The sequence below is a fragment of the Prinia subflava genome, chromosome 11 (assembly GCF_021018805.1).
Source record: "Prinia subflava isolate CZ2003 ecotype Zambia chromosome 11, Cam_Psub_1.2, whole genome shotgun sequence".
NCBI classification, from domain to species: domain Eukaryota; kingdom Metazoa; phylum Chordata; class Aves; order Passeriformes; family Cisticolidae; genus Prinia; species Prinia subflava.
The window spans coordinates 1,750,014-1,766,714 of NC_086257.1; the positions used below are offsets into that span (position 1 = coordinate 1,750,014).

The window sequence follows — 16,701 nt, forward strand, 5'->3', positions numbered from 1 at the left end:
CATCCTTTTGGCACAAAGCATTGAGTTACAGTGCCATCCTAATTAAAAGTTATGGACTGGGAATATCCAAATACAGGTTGTCACAGTAACTTGTTCACTACTCCAGTGTAAATATAGAAGCTTTCTAAATATACTGAACATAGGCAAGATCTATTCATAGACTTTACTAAAAGTGGATATGTAGAAATTTTTCTTAAATGAAAGTATTTTGATCTGTTTCTCATCATCTGAAGAAAGCAGTAAGGTGACAGTGATGATATGCCCAAAGTGTATGTATTGATTTTATGTACAAATTTGGAAACTGCTGTAATGTTATTTATAACTGTTAAACTTCAATTAGATCCCAGTTCTGCTCTGGGTAACGAATTAAGAGTGAAGTATGGTGAACCCCAGTGGTAGGAGCAATGGTGAATGTGTTTTCTGGGACATTTTGGTGATGTGACATCACACATACGTGTTCTTACGTGTAACTGATCAGTTTGATATTTGTGACTTTTCTAAATTTACTTGTGCAAAGTAGATGTGCTGTCCATTTACTTGAGAGAATTGAGCTTTTCTGAATGTGAAGATACTTGGAAAAAAACCAAGCCCCTCTTATATTTAAAATTCAGAATTAATAATTTTAGTTTTCTGCAATTTTTCATCTGTTTTTGTCAGTAAAAACATAAAATATTTCTAATAAAATGTGCTGACATGGTAGATATTGTGCTCTTGCACTTTTTTTTTTTTAACTGGCAATTGTCTTGCTCATTGTGTTAATAAAATTTGCAGTCTTTTGATTCCAAGGTCAGTTTCTTGACAACCTTGACATTATTTAGGTTTTATTAGGTAAATAGATTCTGATACTGACATGTGAGTAAAAGGTCCATAATAAACTATGGGAAAACATGGAAAAATGACAAAATAGGATTTTCTGAGACATTTCACCTGAGCTGTGGGATCTCCATGTGCTTGCAGGGTTGGAGAGGAGCTCGTGTCTGTCAGATGTTGCTGCTGTCATTGGGACTGAGCTCTGGTGCTTTGCTCCATGAAGATTTTGCTGGATGTGGTGAAAGCAGTGCTGTCCTGCACTTCTCAAAAACTGCATCTTCTTCTGAGCTGCAGGGAGGGAATATTCTGACCACCATATAGGAGCCTGGGTGCTGCTAAACATTACTTAGCAAGCCCCTGTTCCTTCTGAAAGCATCACTCCAGCCTTCCAGTCCCACTTCCTTGTGTTTCCTTATGGAGGGACAGTGGAGCAGGAACACAGGACAATGGTTTGAGGTTTGATTAGAGGGATGGAGCACCTCTCCTGTGAGGAGAGGCTGAGATAATTGGGATTGTTCCCTGGAGAAGAGAAGGCTTCAGGGTGACCTCATTGTGGTCTTCCAGTGCCTGAAGGGAGCTACAGGAAAAGTGGAGAGGGACTTTTTACAAGAGCCCAGAGGGACAGGACAAAGAGAAATGGCTTCAAACTGACAGAGAGTAAGTTTAGATTGGGTGTTAGGAAAATTTCTTCCCTGCCAGGGTGGTGAGGCCCTGCACAGATTGCCCAGTGAAGCTCTGGATGTCCCATCCCTGGAAATGTCCCAGGCCAGGCTTGGAGCAGCCTGGAAAAGTGGAAGGTGTCCCTGCCCGGGGCCTGGAACAAGATGAGCTTTAAGGTCTCTTCCAAGCCAAAGTATTCGTGGTTTTGTGACACTTGCAGAGCTGGGCCTTGTGGCAGTCAGAGGCCGGCGGGTCCTTCAGAGAGTCAGAGTGAGGAGTGAAATTCACACCTGATGGGTCAGAAAAGAGCAACCTGAAATTCTGGAGTTGTATCAATCCCAAATCCTGTGGCCAAATCGGGTGAAAACACTTGGGGTTGTGAGGAGGTGGGCAGCTGCTGGAGCTGCAGGATTCACTCCTGAGGATTATCAACAAATAAAGCTCCGTTCCTTCTCTTGTCCTCTGCATGCCATGGCTGTCATGGACGACTGCATGCATAACTTGGTTACCCAAATAATGGGTAATAATTCTTGAAACCCTCGAGAATTATTCCTGCAAAAACCGTGGAAGCTTATCCTTGTGGCGGGAGGCATTTTCAGGAATTAGCATGTGGACTGTATTGGGGTTTGGTTTTGATTTTTTTCCCCAGAATGCATGGAAATCTTGTCCTACTGTCTCCATTTGATGGCATTTCAGATTTATGGATAGATTGTGAAAATTATCTTCTGGTGTTTAGGTATAGTTAATATTGCCTTATTTTGGCAGTGGTTATGGGCCTTCAGATTTTAGGCTACAGAAAACATCTAGCTTTTCACTCTGAAGTGTTTTCTACAACCCGCACATGCTACAAGGAGATTAAAACAAAGTGAGAAAGGTTCTTATAGGAATGGCTTTTTTTAGGATGTGGGTTATTTTTTATGCTATCCAGGTTTTAAAGGTAAATTAATATGGGACAGAAAACTGCTTTTTGAGTACTGTGAAATTAATTTTTCAAACTTTTGCTGTCATCCTAGCAAGTACAAAGGAAACAATGCATCCACATGGTTTATAGTTTTATCAACAGAACCATGGCAAGTGTGAAAATTATTCAATTCACAGGGCTGCAGAATGCTCTATGTTTTGTACATCTCCTGAATTTCTATGGAATCTTGTGAATTTGGGAATGGGGGGGGTCAGGTTTCCAAATAAATGGTATTTCAAAGTTTATTTGATTAGAGCATTTCCACTGTGACATGGATATCTTTTGTTTGGTAATTCAGTCACAAATGGAAGTGATTTCTATACATCTTGTTAAATTTGCCTTCTGGCTTGCTGTGCTGGAATAAGTCTTTTTCATGTGTTTAATAACAGAAGTAATTTCTGCTCCTGTATTTTTCCCCTGTTTCTCAAGCAGAAAAAAAAAATTAATGGCACAACTCTTTGTCATACAGGAAAACTCCACTTAGGAATGCATCTTGTTTTGTTCTTCAGATCACCTCTTAGGAAAATTATTTATCTGTCTTTTTTCTATATGATTAGTTTACTTTGAGGGTTGCCATCAGAGCAGTAGGGGGAACTTCATGAACCTTAACAATGCCTGCATTTCTCTTAGGCCCTGTTGCACACAGAACTGCAGCTACCAGAGTGAATAAATTTATTTGGTGGTGTAATCCTTCACCAGTGGTTCTGAGTTGTCAGGCAAGCATCTATAAAATTAGATTGGCTTAACTGAATGCCAGCAGTAGCTACTGTGCTGTGCTTCATGCTGGAGTTGAATACACAGAATGCCAGTGAAGTTTTAAAATCTAAAAGAAAATAGCCAAAAGCAGCACATGCTCAGATGAGGAATTTGGTCATGCATGTTTTCCAGCAGCTGTTTTTATTTTAGGTTTAATTTAAAATACATTCGGCTTAATTCCATGTTCAGAATCATCAAAGCCTACCAAAAATCCTCAGATTTTGTTTCACAGAGATCATTATCAAGTTCTGAGCAATTGTATGTTTATTACTTTCATATTTTGCATTTCTGGGGTTTCGTGTACTACCCAAGGGCATGGTCTAACTCAAAGAATAACAGGAATCAGCATGCCTTTCATTTACCCTTTTTCATTATTACAGGCATTCTATATTAAGACCTATTTTAGTAACAAGCCAGTTTTACTTTTTAGCCTCCCATGTGTTTTATTAGGTTGCTGAGATTTTAATTTTTATTTTGTAATGGTTATGAAAAGAAAGGGAGTTCGATCTTGATTCCCATTCATGCTATTGCAACTTTACATAAAAGCAAAAAATGTCTGCTACGAGCACTGCCCTCCTGTCCCAAATTACATTTCTTATATTAAGTAATCTCAGCCCAAGACATCTGAGATTTGGGTTCCAGGAGACACTGAAACATCTGGAATTCAGGAGAGGGTTTTCTCTCCCTCACTGTTAAGTTCTCTTTCTTTGTCTCATGATGACAAGTTTTGTCATGTCTGGTCTTACCAATCAGAAAAAAGTGAGACTAACAATTTTTAACAGTTTTTGCTTAGAGAAACAAATATCAGCCTGCTGTTTGCTGGTGTTTGATAAACTGTGGCTGAAGGGTTTGAGTCAGCTGCTTGCTGCAGTCTAGTTGTTACTCCATTTATCCTGGATGCATATTGAATAGTGAAAGTGGTCATGTTTACTGGACTGTCAGGATGCTTTCAGCAGATTTTAATAACCAGTTCCAAGTAGCACAAAGCCAGGCCAAACTGGGCCCCAGGAGTACAAGATTTTACAAGTGTCTTGCCTATATCTAATCATGCTGCCTTGCAGAAGTCTAAAACTGAAAATGAAATTGTGACTATGGTAGATTATGTGGTAATTAATTGACTCCAGGTATGTATATATTCCCCAGCTTTAATTTTTTTTCTGCAACCAGATGATGACTTTTATTCTCACTGGCCTACCATGCTCTTGCTTCAAGAACTTGCTCCTAAATAAGACCTTCAGTTCTGTTCCAGTAGATACTGAAAATACAGCATTTGGTTGATTTATTGACTACATTTGGAGCATGTACTCCAGGATGTGCAAGATCAAAACTTCGCTGGCTACTTTTAGCTGATTTTATAGTCATCCTACTTAAATGAGGAGGTCAGAGGATGAAGGCTGAGTGAAGCTGTGGGCACGAGGCCATGAGGATGGAATAACTGCTCTGCTGGTTTGCAGTAATCAGCCTCAAATGACAGTTTAGACATGACACTGAGGATGCTGGAAAGAAGGCAAGGTTGGGCTCCTCAAAACTCAGTTCACAGGGAAGTTACTTCAGAAGTTGGAACTACTGTGAGAGCTGTGTGAGCTGCATGGCTGCAGCAGTGGGAGCAGTGTGCTGTGCCTGTCTGAGGGCAGGGCTGTGTCCCTGCAGCTCTGAGAGCATGCCCTGCAGCTCTGGCTGTGTCCCTGCAGCTCTGACTGCATGCCCTGCAGCTCTGGCTGTGTCCCTGCAGCTCTGACTGCATGCCCTGCAGCTCTGAGAGCATGCCCTGCAGCTCTGACTGCATGCCCTGCAGCTCTGACTGCATGCCCTGCAGCTCTGACTACGTGCCCTGCAGCTCTGAGAGCATGCCCTGCAGCTCTGACTGCGTGCCCTGCAGCTCTGACTGCATGCTCTGCAGCTCTGACTGCATGCCCTGCAGCTCTGGCTGTGTCCCTGCAGCTCTGAGAGCATGCCCTGCAGCTCTGACTGCGTGCCCTGCAGCTCTGACTGCATGCTCTGCAGCTCTGACTGCATGCCCTGCAGCTCTGGCTGTGTCCCTGCAGCTCTGAGAGCATGCCCTGCAGCTCTGAGAGCATGCCCTGCAGCTCTGACTGCATGCCCTGCAGCTCTGACTACGTGCCCTGCAGCTCTGAGAGCATGCCCTGCAGCTCTGACTGCGTGCCCTGCAGCTCTGACTGCATGCTCTGCAGCTCTGACTGCATGCCCTGCAGCTCTGGCTGTGTCCCTGCAGCTCTGACTGCATGCCCTGCAGCTCTGGCTGTGTCCCTGCAGCCCTGACTGCGTGCCCTGCAGCTCTGACTGCATGCCTTGCAGCTCTGGCTGTGTCCCTGCAGCTCTGGCTGTGTCCCTGCAGCTCTGACTTCATGCCCTGCAGCTCTGGCTGTGTCCCTGCTGCCACCCAAGTCCGAGTGCAGCTCACTGCTTGAGGAGAGATGGCCTTCAAAATAAGCCACCTAAACACTAAATCACTTTTTCCCCCTCTTTTGTTTTACATTGTTGTGGGCCAGCTTTTTGAGGGCAGTGTCTCTTGGCATGTATATTGGAAGGACCAGTGGCTTAATTTAGCTTCAGTTTGAGGCAGTAGTGCTCAAAAGGCTGGAGAAAAAGGGAAATTAAACTTTTCTGCTGCCCTGAAGGAAGTAAAGAAATAGAGGTTATTAATGAAAAATTCAGTGCATGTTTTGAGAAGCAGATGAGCACAGACCGCATAGCTGAAATCAGCTGCTTCCAGTTCCTGTTTGGGGCAAGTGAAACAGTGAATGAAACAAGTTTGCATATTCAGGGCAGTTTAATTACAGCCCTGAACAATGGGTTGGGTTGCAGTGGTGAGTGCCAACTGCTGTTGCTATGCGGGGCTGCTGGGTGGTCTTGGCCATGAGCTGTAAGCATCACTCCTGCATTGTCTGCACATTGGGGTCTGCAGGGCAGCCCTGGGCCCAGCTGGGTGTTTGTGAGACCAAGCTCCTGAGATCTGCAGCCCAAACCCACAAGTTAGAGACAGGCAAGTATCTAAACATGCAGGCAGTTTGCCAAAGCTGTGGAACTCAGAATGTGATTTAATTGTCAAAGCAGTAAATTGGTTGTCAGGAGTTGGTCAGTTCCAAGCCTGCCTATGTGGTTTTTTTCCCAGATTTGTTAATCCCACTGCCTTAGCATCCTTGTCTGAGAAATGGGGATAAAAATACAAAGTTCACACCTGCCTTGAGGTGAGGGCTGTAGGATGGGAAGAGTGCAGGGTTTGTAAATGCCACTCAAGACTGGAAGTGAACAGAGTACTTCCCAGAAGTGTAGTGGTCTCATGGAGCATGTAATTGCCCTGGGAATGCTGCATTGTGGTGTTTGCTAGGCAGACAAGTTTTGGCTGGGAACTTCCACTATGCTTTTAGATAGTGTTTTGTTTAACTTTTTTTTTTTTTAATTATTGTTCATGAGCTGTCTGAATTTAACTAAGTTATTTTCCCTTCTGCAATTTAGATTTCTTCTTCTTCTCTTTGGAAGCGCTTAGAACAGGTGTTGAACAATAGCAATTTGACTACGCTGAATTCCCATCAGTCCTGGGAGTTGCCTCCAGTTTTTAATCGGGTATTTTATCATGATGCAGTGGCCTAAACACTCAGTGTGCTGTAAGGAGGGGAGGTCCTGTGTGCCTTCCAGAAGTGGAAACAAAAGCGCTGAATCTTAATCTTCCATTTTTGACTTCAGCAGGGGTGAGGTGAATCTTTAGTAAATTACTTAAACATGGGAGGAGATGTAGAGGTTTGTAGATGCTTATGTACTTTTTGTTGTCTTCTGCTTTGGGTGCTTGCCTGCTTTGGGTCCCTTCCTGAGATTTCTTGTGCTGCAATTAAGGATCCACATGTCCAGCAGGAACACCCAGATTTTAAATTCCCTGCTCTTAAATGTCTTTTGGAATGTCATCTAGACCAACCCCCGTGCTCAAACAGGGTCCTGCAGTGCTCAGAACTGAGCACAGTGTTCTGGAGTGGCCCTGCCAGTGCTGAATAGAAGGGAAGATCATCACTTGTAAAATACTCTGGGCTACCCTTCACCTGTAGGGCTGGCTCAGTTAAAGTTTTCTGATCCGCAATCCAGTGCCCTTTTGGGACATCTCATGCAAATTCAGGTTCTGTGCTGAGAATCCGGATTTTGTGTTGGTTTTCTGCATTCAGTGGGCTGTGAAGTTCCACACATGTTCACCGTGCTGCTTTTGATGTCATCTGATGCCTAATGTGCTGCTTTACTGCATGGTTGATAAAGCATGATTGATTCTTGACAGTGTTGCTGGCATTAATTCTGCCTGTAGTCAGACTGGTAACTCTTTTCCAGTCAGTTACTGGCAAAAGGTTTTTATGAAAGGAATGCAGTTACAGTAACTGGGGTGACTGTAACTCACTGTTCACTCCACTCCATGGCCCTTCTTGAATTTGTCTCTCATTAAGAAAGACATAACATTGTAAAAGGAGACTTATTTTGGATTGTGATGTGTTTTTAAAAGTAAAAATGTGAGGTTTTCATTACACTCCAGCTCAAAAACATCCTGTCCAAATTCCTTCATGTTCTTTGAGGTTGTATAGAAAGTCTGGGGAATCTCAAGTTGAAAGAGAGGCGCTTTTTTTGTTTGCTCTTGTTGCAGAACATCATCAGAAATGGGTCAGAGAGGTGTATGAATGCATCTCAAAATTTCAATGTGACATCTATGAGGAAATCATTCCTAGGCTTGTGAATTATGACAAAACTCCTTGGCTATATATAAAATGGTTTAAAGGAAATCCTTCTGTTGATTTTGTTTTGAGAAAGCATGGATCACAAATAAAGTTTAGAATGAAAAAAGCCTCACAACTATAAATGAGGAGTTGTGGTCTTGACTGCTGTTCTCAGCCTCTTTATTCCTTGTTTTCAGGCTGGAGCTGTGCTCTAGCACAGACCAGCCATGGTGGGACCATTCCTGCACCTGAGCACAGCCAGAATGAATTCTGCAGAGCAGGCAGTCTCAGAGTTTTCTTGGCGTTGTGTTTCCTTGATTTAACAAGTGGCTTTTAAGTTCAAAACAAGATGCTTTTACTGGTAAATAAGTTGTTGACTTGCTAGAAGGTCTCTGTTCTGGTATTCAAGGGTCTGATCTGGGCTTTGGACTTAAACTTGCAGGTTTGGTATCTTCCCATATTTCAGCTGCAGAGATGCTCAGCCAGTGAAATGACATGACTGGTGTAACACTCCCAAAAGATGCACATTTTAATGAATGGCTGTGGTGAATGCTCCAAGTATCCATCCTTTCCTCACGTGTGCAAGGGAGCCTGCCTGCCTCCCATGTTCAGAAATCAAAGCCTGCTGATGCAGGTGAGGCCCAGGTGTGATAATCCAGGCCCCAGGGGAGGCTGCAGGTGTTCCCTTGTGCAGGTCCCAGCCTCTTTGCTGTGACCCTCCCTCAGGTCTAAGGCAAAGGAGCACAGAAGTGGCTGCTCTGGTACCCACCAGAGCAAAACATCCCTCCTGCAACAGGAGGGGTTTCCTTGGGAGACAGGAGAGAGGTCTGAGCATCTGCTGAAAATTGTGATGTACTTGTCTCAATGTGAAAAATGTCTTCTAAATATTTTTAAGAGGGTGGCTGCTGCTGCCCTGATAATTGTGCTGCCTGCTATTGGCATAGCTGTTATTATTATGCCTGCATAGTCATAGCTGTTGGCACAGTCTTGGATAGTTACTCAAGTCTTCAGAGTCATTTAAAGTCACTTATTTGTGTTCAGGAAAAAAGGCATGAGAGAATGTGTTTATTTTGATATCAACTGTCAGCAAATCATAACTGAAATTATATATCTCACGAAAAAGGATCTGAATGTGTTTATCAGTCTTTTCTAATTACTATATTTGTTAAATGCAAAATGGAAGGTTTTTCTGACTTTCTTTGCTGGTGTTGACATTCTTATTGGCATGTTTATTTGATGATTGCATAAACGTACAGCATTATTTTGTCTAACAGGACAATGTGAAAGTATAGAATGACCTTCTGGCTTTCTACATATTCTTGTTAGGTAACTTCCATGATGTTTGGAGAACGCTCAGGCATTTTGTCTATCCAGTGAAACACTTACAGTAATGATGAACAAAAAAAAATAATCATAGGGGAATTTACAATTTCTGCTGGAAATTGATGTTTTTCCTACTCTTGATTGCTATTTTGGCAAACGTTTTCTGGGTTGATTTATAAGTACTCTTATAAATACATAGGAGAGGCATGACTTCATGTATCTTAAAATCTGGTTTGCATTAGCACCATCAGCCATCCCTGAGAGGAATGCTCTTGTCCCTCTTTCATGCATATGCATATATGTAATCACAAATATTTGTTATAACGTATTTAATTATCTCCTCAGCAGATGTCAGTTTAAAGAAACAAAAGCAGATTATCTAAAGAAATTTGGAGTAAACTCTTTCACTTAGGGAATGTTTCTCTCATTTGTTTTCCTGAAACTTGGTTCTTAGGATGTCTCTACCTGCAGAGAAAGGGGAGATTCTGACAGGAGCTGTCAGACCTGGGAGCCTGACATCTCTTTTTGCTCTCTGTTGCTGTTTCTTGCCTTCTTTTGGATATCCTGTACAATGCCAGCCACATGAACACTGCTAGGAAGCAATTCTGCTTGGATTGTGTAAAGCCTGGAGACAAAATGCTTCACTGAAAGCTGCCTGTGGTACCAAAAGGCCTGTTAGGATGTTTGTTCTGTATGTCTGGGCTTGTGCCTGAATACCTCAGTGGTATGGCCACCCACAAGTGTGTTGATCTGAAAATGAAGCTGAAGTGCACGTTCAGAGAAATATGTGACTGAGCTGTCCACAGATCAAATCTGGCTCAGGTTCCTCTAACTCACTGCAGGTTGTTATTTGTTCATGTATGAAAAATGAACGTCCGTCAGCTGAGCCAGTTAGTTAAAATCCTCATTGCTGCAGTTCTGGTTTAATTAGAATTGCAATAAGTATGTCTAGAGGAACATGAGACTTCAGGTGGCTCAGACCAGTGGTCTGTCCTACCCAGTTGTCTTTGGCAAAGGAGGGAGCATTTGACATCTTCAAGAGGGAGTGTTTCTCCCTCTTTCAGTAACCTCCCCTTCACGTTGATCCCTTATGTCACTGGGCCATCCATCAGTTCTGCTGAAGCAAAGGGCACTGCCTGTGTTGGGGTGGTGATCAGACAGGCTGCATTTAGTGAGAAGGGTGCTGGAAAGAGATCTTGTCTTGGGGAGCTCTTGGGCATCAGCACAGGTCAGGTATGCCTCAACATGGCTAAAAGAAAATTGGAGAAAAACATGGCTCATCTTTAGGGACTGGAAGGGTGACACACTCATTTTTGACTAAACATGTGTAGGGAGGTACCTGAACCTGAGGAAAGATGTGAATTTGTGGAATTGCCTGAAGCATGGGTGTGATCCCTGCTGCCTGTCAGCCCCAGCCTGCAGCTCCCTCTGACTGGGCCAGCTCCAGCAGAGCCTGGGTAGCCCAGCTGGGCCCTCCCTGGCTCTGTGCTGCTGTGGCTGGGCCAGGGCCTGTCCCCAGGGGAGCTGCTCCATCCCTGCTGCTGGGCACGGCCAGCGGGTGCCCCTGGTGCCTCTGGTGCCAGACTGTGCCAGGGAGCAGCAGCAGGATTGCTGCCCAGCTTGGGTGCACCCTGTGAGGATCTCCTTGTTGTAGCTGTGTGTGTGTTTGTACAATTTCTCTCTGCTACTTGTATATGTTTATTGAACCTTTGAAGAGCAGACTGGGAAGAGTTCTTCTTTGTTAAGTTTTAAGCTTACAGTGATAAAAGAAATTCCAGGAATATTTGGATAATTGCTTTCCCTTAGGAATGGGTGTAAATAGTAAACACAATACCAGGCAATACCATTTTGATACATTGTAATTCATTTGAAAAGCAATTAAAGGGAGACTTGAATAAAATGTTTTAATTGATTTTGTTATGTGCTCTTTAAAGTCACCTAATTTTTCTGAGAGCTCTTAAAGCACCTCGCTTGCATTGGCTCCCAATGGAATTTTCTTTTCATACTAGATTATTGTAATTAATTATAAAATTGAGCTTAACCTTTGGAGGTTGTCAATATCTAAAGACAAATGTCACAAGTAACAAAGGCCAGGGAAGATTAGTCCTGAATCTAGGGAGGATTGTGGAGGAGAAGGGGAGATATCATTTGATCTCTCAGGTGCTGCTGCTATTTTGTTTTGGCTTTATAAATAATTACACTTCTCTTTTCAGCTGGGTAAATAAATTTACAGTTAGAAAAAAGTGTTTTGAAAAAATCCTAATAAAATAGCATTACTGACTTCTGTGTGCCTAAAAGATTGTAGCTGTGGAGATGCACTGTGGATAGTTTGATCTACTGACCAGAATATGCAATTTTAAAAGCTAGTAAGAGCAGAAAATAACAGAAATGTAATTTCTGGTAAAAGTTTGTTAGATATAAACTGTGTAGAATTATTGAAATGCCTGATGTCATGTAAGGTATTTCTTTATTTTACATTTTTCCAGGAATTCCTGCCTGTGCTCCCTGTGAGCAAAGGCTGTGTGTGTGCATTCAGGATGGGTTATCTCACCACTCTTTCTTAAAGCTGTTTTAGAACAATGTTCCACATTCTCATCATTAGTACTTTTATCTGGGGTAGAATCTGATTCATTTGAATAATTGCTGCAGAATTTGTCCACTCCCTGTGCCAGTGTTGGTACCTGCAAGGATCTCTTCTGCCACAGACAGAACATACAGAAACACAGTATTTTATATATTCTGTGGCTGAATTCTTTGATGTCTAAGTGTGAAGTCTGACAGAAGGCTTTCCTGCCCCTGAGGAATTTGTAATGCCGTTCTCCTTGGAGGAATCTCTACTACCTATGGTCAGCTTCTCTAACTGCCAGATTTCAGAAGATTTGTAGGAAATTAATTGAAATTGAACTATTCAGGAGATTCAAGATGAGAGAGAAGAGCATGCTTCCCTCCTAAGTGAAAGCCAAGATATTCCTGTAGGAAAATGAACTAATAATCCCTTAGCTTGTTTATGTATTGCTGAACTCTGCTACCAGAAAAATGCCCATAATAGGAAACATATTCCCTAAGGGAGAGAATATTTAAAAGAGAATAAAATCAGAGGTTATTTGCTCTCTTGTCTGATTTTGTTCAATAAGATAAAGGCAGTGGCAATGAACCGTGAGCCCTGAATTGCATTTATCATATGGGCTCTCAGCTTTTGAGCACTGGAAATTGATGTTTTAAATCAGTACTCTAGTGGCAGGTGTCAGCCACCCCAAGGAGAGGATTCTGTGTTTCCATAATAACTCTGGCTGATGCTTGGACACAATAACACCTCATATGACACTGCTTGGTTCCTTTTACTGTGGGTGATCCAGTGATAGAAGGATATCTCTGACCCTGAGCAAGTGACAGCTCCTGGTGAACGTGAAAACTCAGACCTGATTTCCCCATCAGGTGTTTCTCACTTCCCTCACTTCACCCAAACCTGGCAGCTGGAACCTGGATTGGAGCAAACTCCAGTTCTGCTTTGAAGAGGGTTTGTGGCACTTGTGGGGCACAGCAGGGCTGGAATGGGGGAATGTCATTTGTCAGAGGAGTTCCACAGAGCTGGGTTGGGACACACTGAGGGACAGAAACCTGCAGGCAAATGTGCGAGTGTTTTAATAATAACAGCTCAAAGCCCAATCACTGGGAAAATCTTGTGTTTTAAAACACTAATCTTCCCATTACAAAATCAAAGAAAATTACTGTTCTGAACCAGTGAAAAGGTCTCCTGCTTTAGAGAGATAAGATTCTCTTGGTATCCAGAAGGGCATGACATTTTTCCCATGTTTGATTATATCAAATATATTAAATATGACCTCAATGTTTAAGGTTACTCAAGCTGTAAGAGTTCAAAAAGATTCTGGATGAAATTTTTCCATTTATTTTGTTAAACCTCTGTAATAATTGTAAATAGTCATTCTTTTAAATAACAAATAGTAAGAGGTCAAAAAATGTGTATATATATGATCCTGCTTTTCATTACCGAGAAAAATTCATAGCAGAAAAAATGTGGCTATGGCTAGAAAAGGAGATATTTAAGAAGAATCGTTATTGTAGAAGAAAAAAGCTTTAATATGAATAAAAATGTTAGAAGTGTGAAATATGATTGATAATTCAGAAGATAACGAGGCAGCAGAAATACCAGTTTTCAGCTGTAGACAATGCTTAAACATCATGGTAGAGAGAAGCAGAAGGACCTTAGGGTCCTGCCATTAATGAGGGGTGAGTTTCTGTCAGTTTGTAATTTAAGTCTGGCAGACTTATTTTAAGTTTAAAAAGCCAAGAAATGGGCTCAGTCATTCTTTATGTTGATTCCTGATTATTCTGAGTCCTAGATCTTGAAATTAGGGTAAGAGCTTTAAAATTCCAGTCCCCATTTGCTGTGAGGCTTGACAAGCTCTGGGTTAAGCTGTCGGTGCACTTGTGTGGAGCCCTTAGGATGGGAGGGGAGCACTGTTAACACACAGGGAACTTGGAGCAGTAATCCCAGATGCTGCAGTTCCAGAGAACACCTTTTTGGGTATTTGGCCTCATGCTTTCCAATTTACACATTATCTTTTTTTTTTCATTTATGTCCTATCTGGAAGTTGAGATGGTTTTTCATCCATGAGTGTTCTTGTTTGTGCCATCAGCTTTGTGGCTGCTCAAATTAGCTGGTAAAATTCAGGCTTTTCTGTTGTTTTATTTGGCAGAAAAATACACATCAGAGAAATGTGAAAATTAGTCCACATTAAAGAAAAAGTCAGATTTGTGTTTAAATGACTGAAAATCTGAAACAAATATGCCAAACATGGATAACCACCATGGAGGGACTGGGGCTGCCTGGTCTGGGACCGGCTGGGGGAACTGGACTGAGAAAGGCACTGAAAAGCCTGTGGGACAAAAGAAGTGTGGTTTGCCCTTTTCTGTAACAAACAACTTTATTCTTAATGGAGTAGATGGTTAAGGTTTTAAGTAGATGGTTAAGGTAAGGTTAAGTAAATGGTTAAAATTTTCCACTGAGAATTTTTTTTCCTTCGAATAATGTGGTTTTGTTTGATATGCAGGAAACTGTTACTACTGCTTAAAAAGAAAGCCCTAAAGCATAGGTTTGGCATAGAAAATACTGAAACCTGGGCAATCTAGAGTCGTTTCTGTAGTATCAAAAATTCAAATCAAAACAAAGTTGGTGTTTTCAGTTGAATGCTTAAACTGTTGATTCACAACAGAAGTGATGACTAAAATATCTTTGAATCTTCTTTCAGGAAAAATAAAAATCTTGGGAGTTCTCCATCCCTTATGTATATGAGAACCATATTGCTTTTGCACACCACTCTGATTTTAGTTGGTAAAAACTGTCTAAATGCACAGTGACAAGATTTGAGGTGTGTGTAACTTGAATACATGAACTTTAGTGACATGATGTAATCTGAGCTGGATTTTTCAGAGACCTGTGCTGGGAATTGGGGTCTGTGTGCTGTAGGAGACCTGGGAAGCCTGGGGTGGAGAGGAGAAGGCATCCTGTGCAGGAATGTGGTCCAGCTGTGTGATACCCTCTGTGCAGCTCCAGAGGGTTCAAAAGCCTTTTTTGTTTGGTATTTTCATTTGCACAGAGTGGGGATTTTTCCCCTTTCCCAGAAGGGACCAAAATAGACTATTTAATTCCCCCAAGCTGCATTTTAAAACAGCACTGTGCTAGTCCCTGGTGAGACCAGACCAGTATACCCAGTGCATGGTGGTGAGTGAGGCAGCTGGCTCCACCCTGCCTGCTGCAGATGTGTCAGGGCTAATCCAGTATGTTCCCAGTCAGTTGCTGCAGTTTGGGTTCTTCACAGCATTCTCTACTGGACTGGGCTGGAACTCATACAGCTAAAGCTGACAGGAGTCAGAGCCTCCAGAGCTTCCAGTTTTGTTTGCTTGTTTTTTCAGAGGAGGATGTCTTAGCTTCACATAGCCGTGGTTTTCCTGGAGGAAATGGGCTAAGGCAGAGAAACTTGTGCTGTGTTTGTGCTGTGCTCTGCATCATTGTGGGGCAAAGGGACAGAGGTTATCTGGAGCCATCTGTGGGCTGAAACACTCTGCAGGCTCGTGAGGGGTCTGAAGATGCAGGAAAGTGCACAGAGCACTGGGAGTCCATCTCACCCTGGCTGGTTACTGTGGGACCTTGCAGAAGGGATACCAAACCCAGGACTGTGCAGGATGATGGATCCTGTGGGATTCAGCTCATCGGTGGTACCATGCCCAGAGCAGGATTTCCTTTGTGCTCTCTTCGTGTTTGCTCGGGGATTTAGGTAGATAAAACATCACAGGTTACTCATTTGTGGATTAGAAAGGGAAGAGACTTGTCTTGCTGTTGTCACTTAAAGCTGTTACAGCAAATAAATGTGTCAAGATACATGAGCAGTGTCAGATCCACTGAGCAGAAAGGATAAACACAAACTTGCTTTCTCCTGGACTGATACTAAATCCCTGTGAGAGGCTTCAGGAAGGGCAGTGAGGACTGAGTGATGTTACATGGCCTGGTTAAAGGCTGGAAGAATTGGTTATCTTCTGATTACAAGCTCCTTCAAACTCCAGATGGACTCTGCTCTTTATGTATGGGGCAGATGTTCCACCAAAATCGGTGTGCCTTTAAGCTCTGGGTGTTTCTAAATAAAAGTTTAGTTTGCCAGTACTTCATCAGTCACTACTTCAGCCTTTGCAAGTGTGCATAAGTAGGCTGGTGCCTGTTGACAAGTCCATCACTGCTGACTTCCTGTGGAATTTGGTCCTCCTTTTGTTTCCAGCTGCTTGAAGGAAGAATCCTTTCTGTCCTAATCTTCTCTGACCCAGACAATGTCTCGTGCAGTGAACACTGACTGCAAGGAGCAGGCAGGCTTTGGTGGGCTTGTAAATCGTTTCTCCACTCACAGTGTTTCCCTTTGCCTCCCTTTCTTGCAGGTGGATAAAGTGTGTGGACAGCCCAGACAGCAAGGGGCGAACCTGTCTTCAGCCAGTGTGGTGCCAGTGAAGGCAGTGACTGAAACCCAGCCGTTTGTGATGGCTCACACCAGCCTGAGCAATAAAAGAAGGTAACCCTGGGCTGAGGTGCTTTGAGCCAAACCCTCAGGCTCGTTATCTGTGCTGTTGGTCCTTTGCACTGTCCACAGCCCTGTCCCCCTCTCTCTCCCCAGGCGCTGCCATCGCTGGCGGTCACACAGGTGACTGTGGCATCCCATTGTGGGTCTGTCCAGGAAAGGCCAGCCCTGGTATCACTGCTGGACACCGAGGTGTTCATTGTCTCCAGAACCTTTCAGTGCAAATGTGAAAGCCTTTCCTCAGCAGAGGCTGAGACTGATTTCCACAGCTGAGGCTGAAGTACCTAAAGTGTAACTGTCTGTAAGGACAGGAGCTCATCCAGGGGCAGAAGTGGGAAGGAGGAAGGGGTGAAAAGGAAAGATTCATTGCCCTGACTCCAAGTCAGTCCCTGATTCCACTGGA

At 43.0% G+C, this 16,701-nt stretch overlaps 1 protein-coding gene across 1 annotated transcript in view; it reads left to right on the top strand.

The window, feature by feature from the left end:
- Positions 1–16,701, top strand: part of LOC134555926 (glypican-5-like) — a 339,079-nt gene that overhangs the window by 98,367 nt on the left and 224,011 nt on the right. Inside the window, exon 4 of the mRNA XM_063407996.1 lies at positions 16,162–16,292. Coding sequence (XP_063264066.1) covers positions 16,162–16,292 — 131 coding nt within the window. The remainder of the gene's footprint in view (positions 1–16,161; positions 16,293–16,701) is intronic.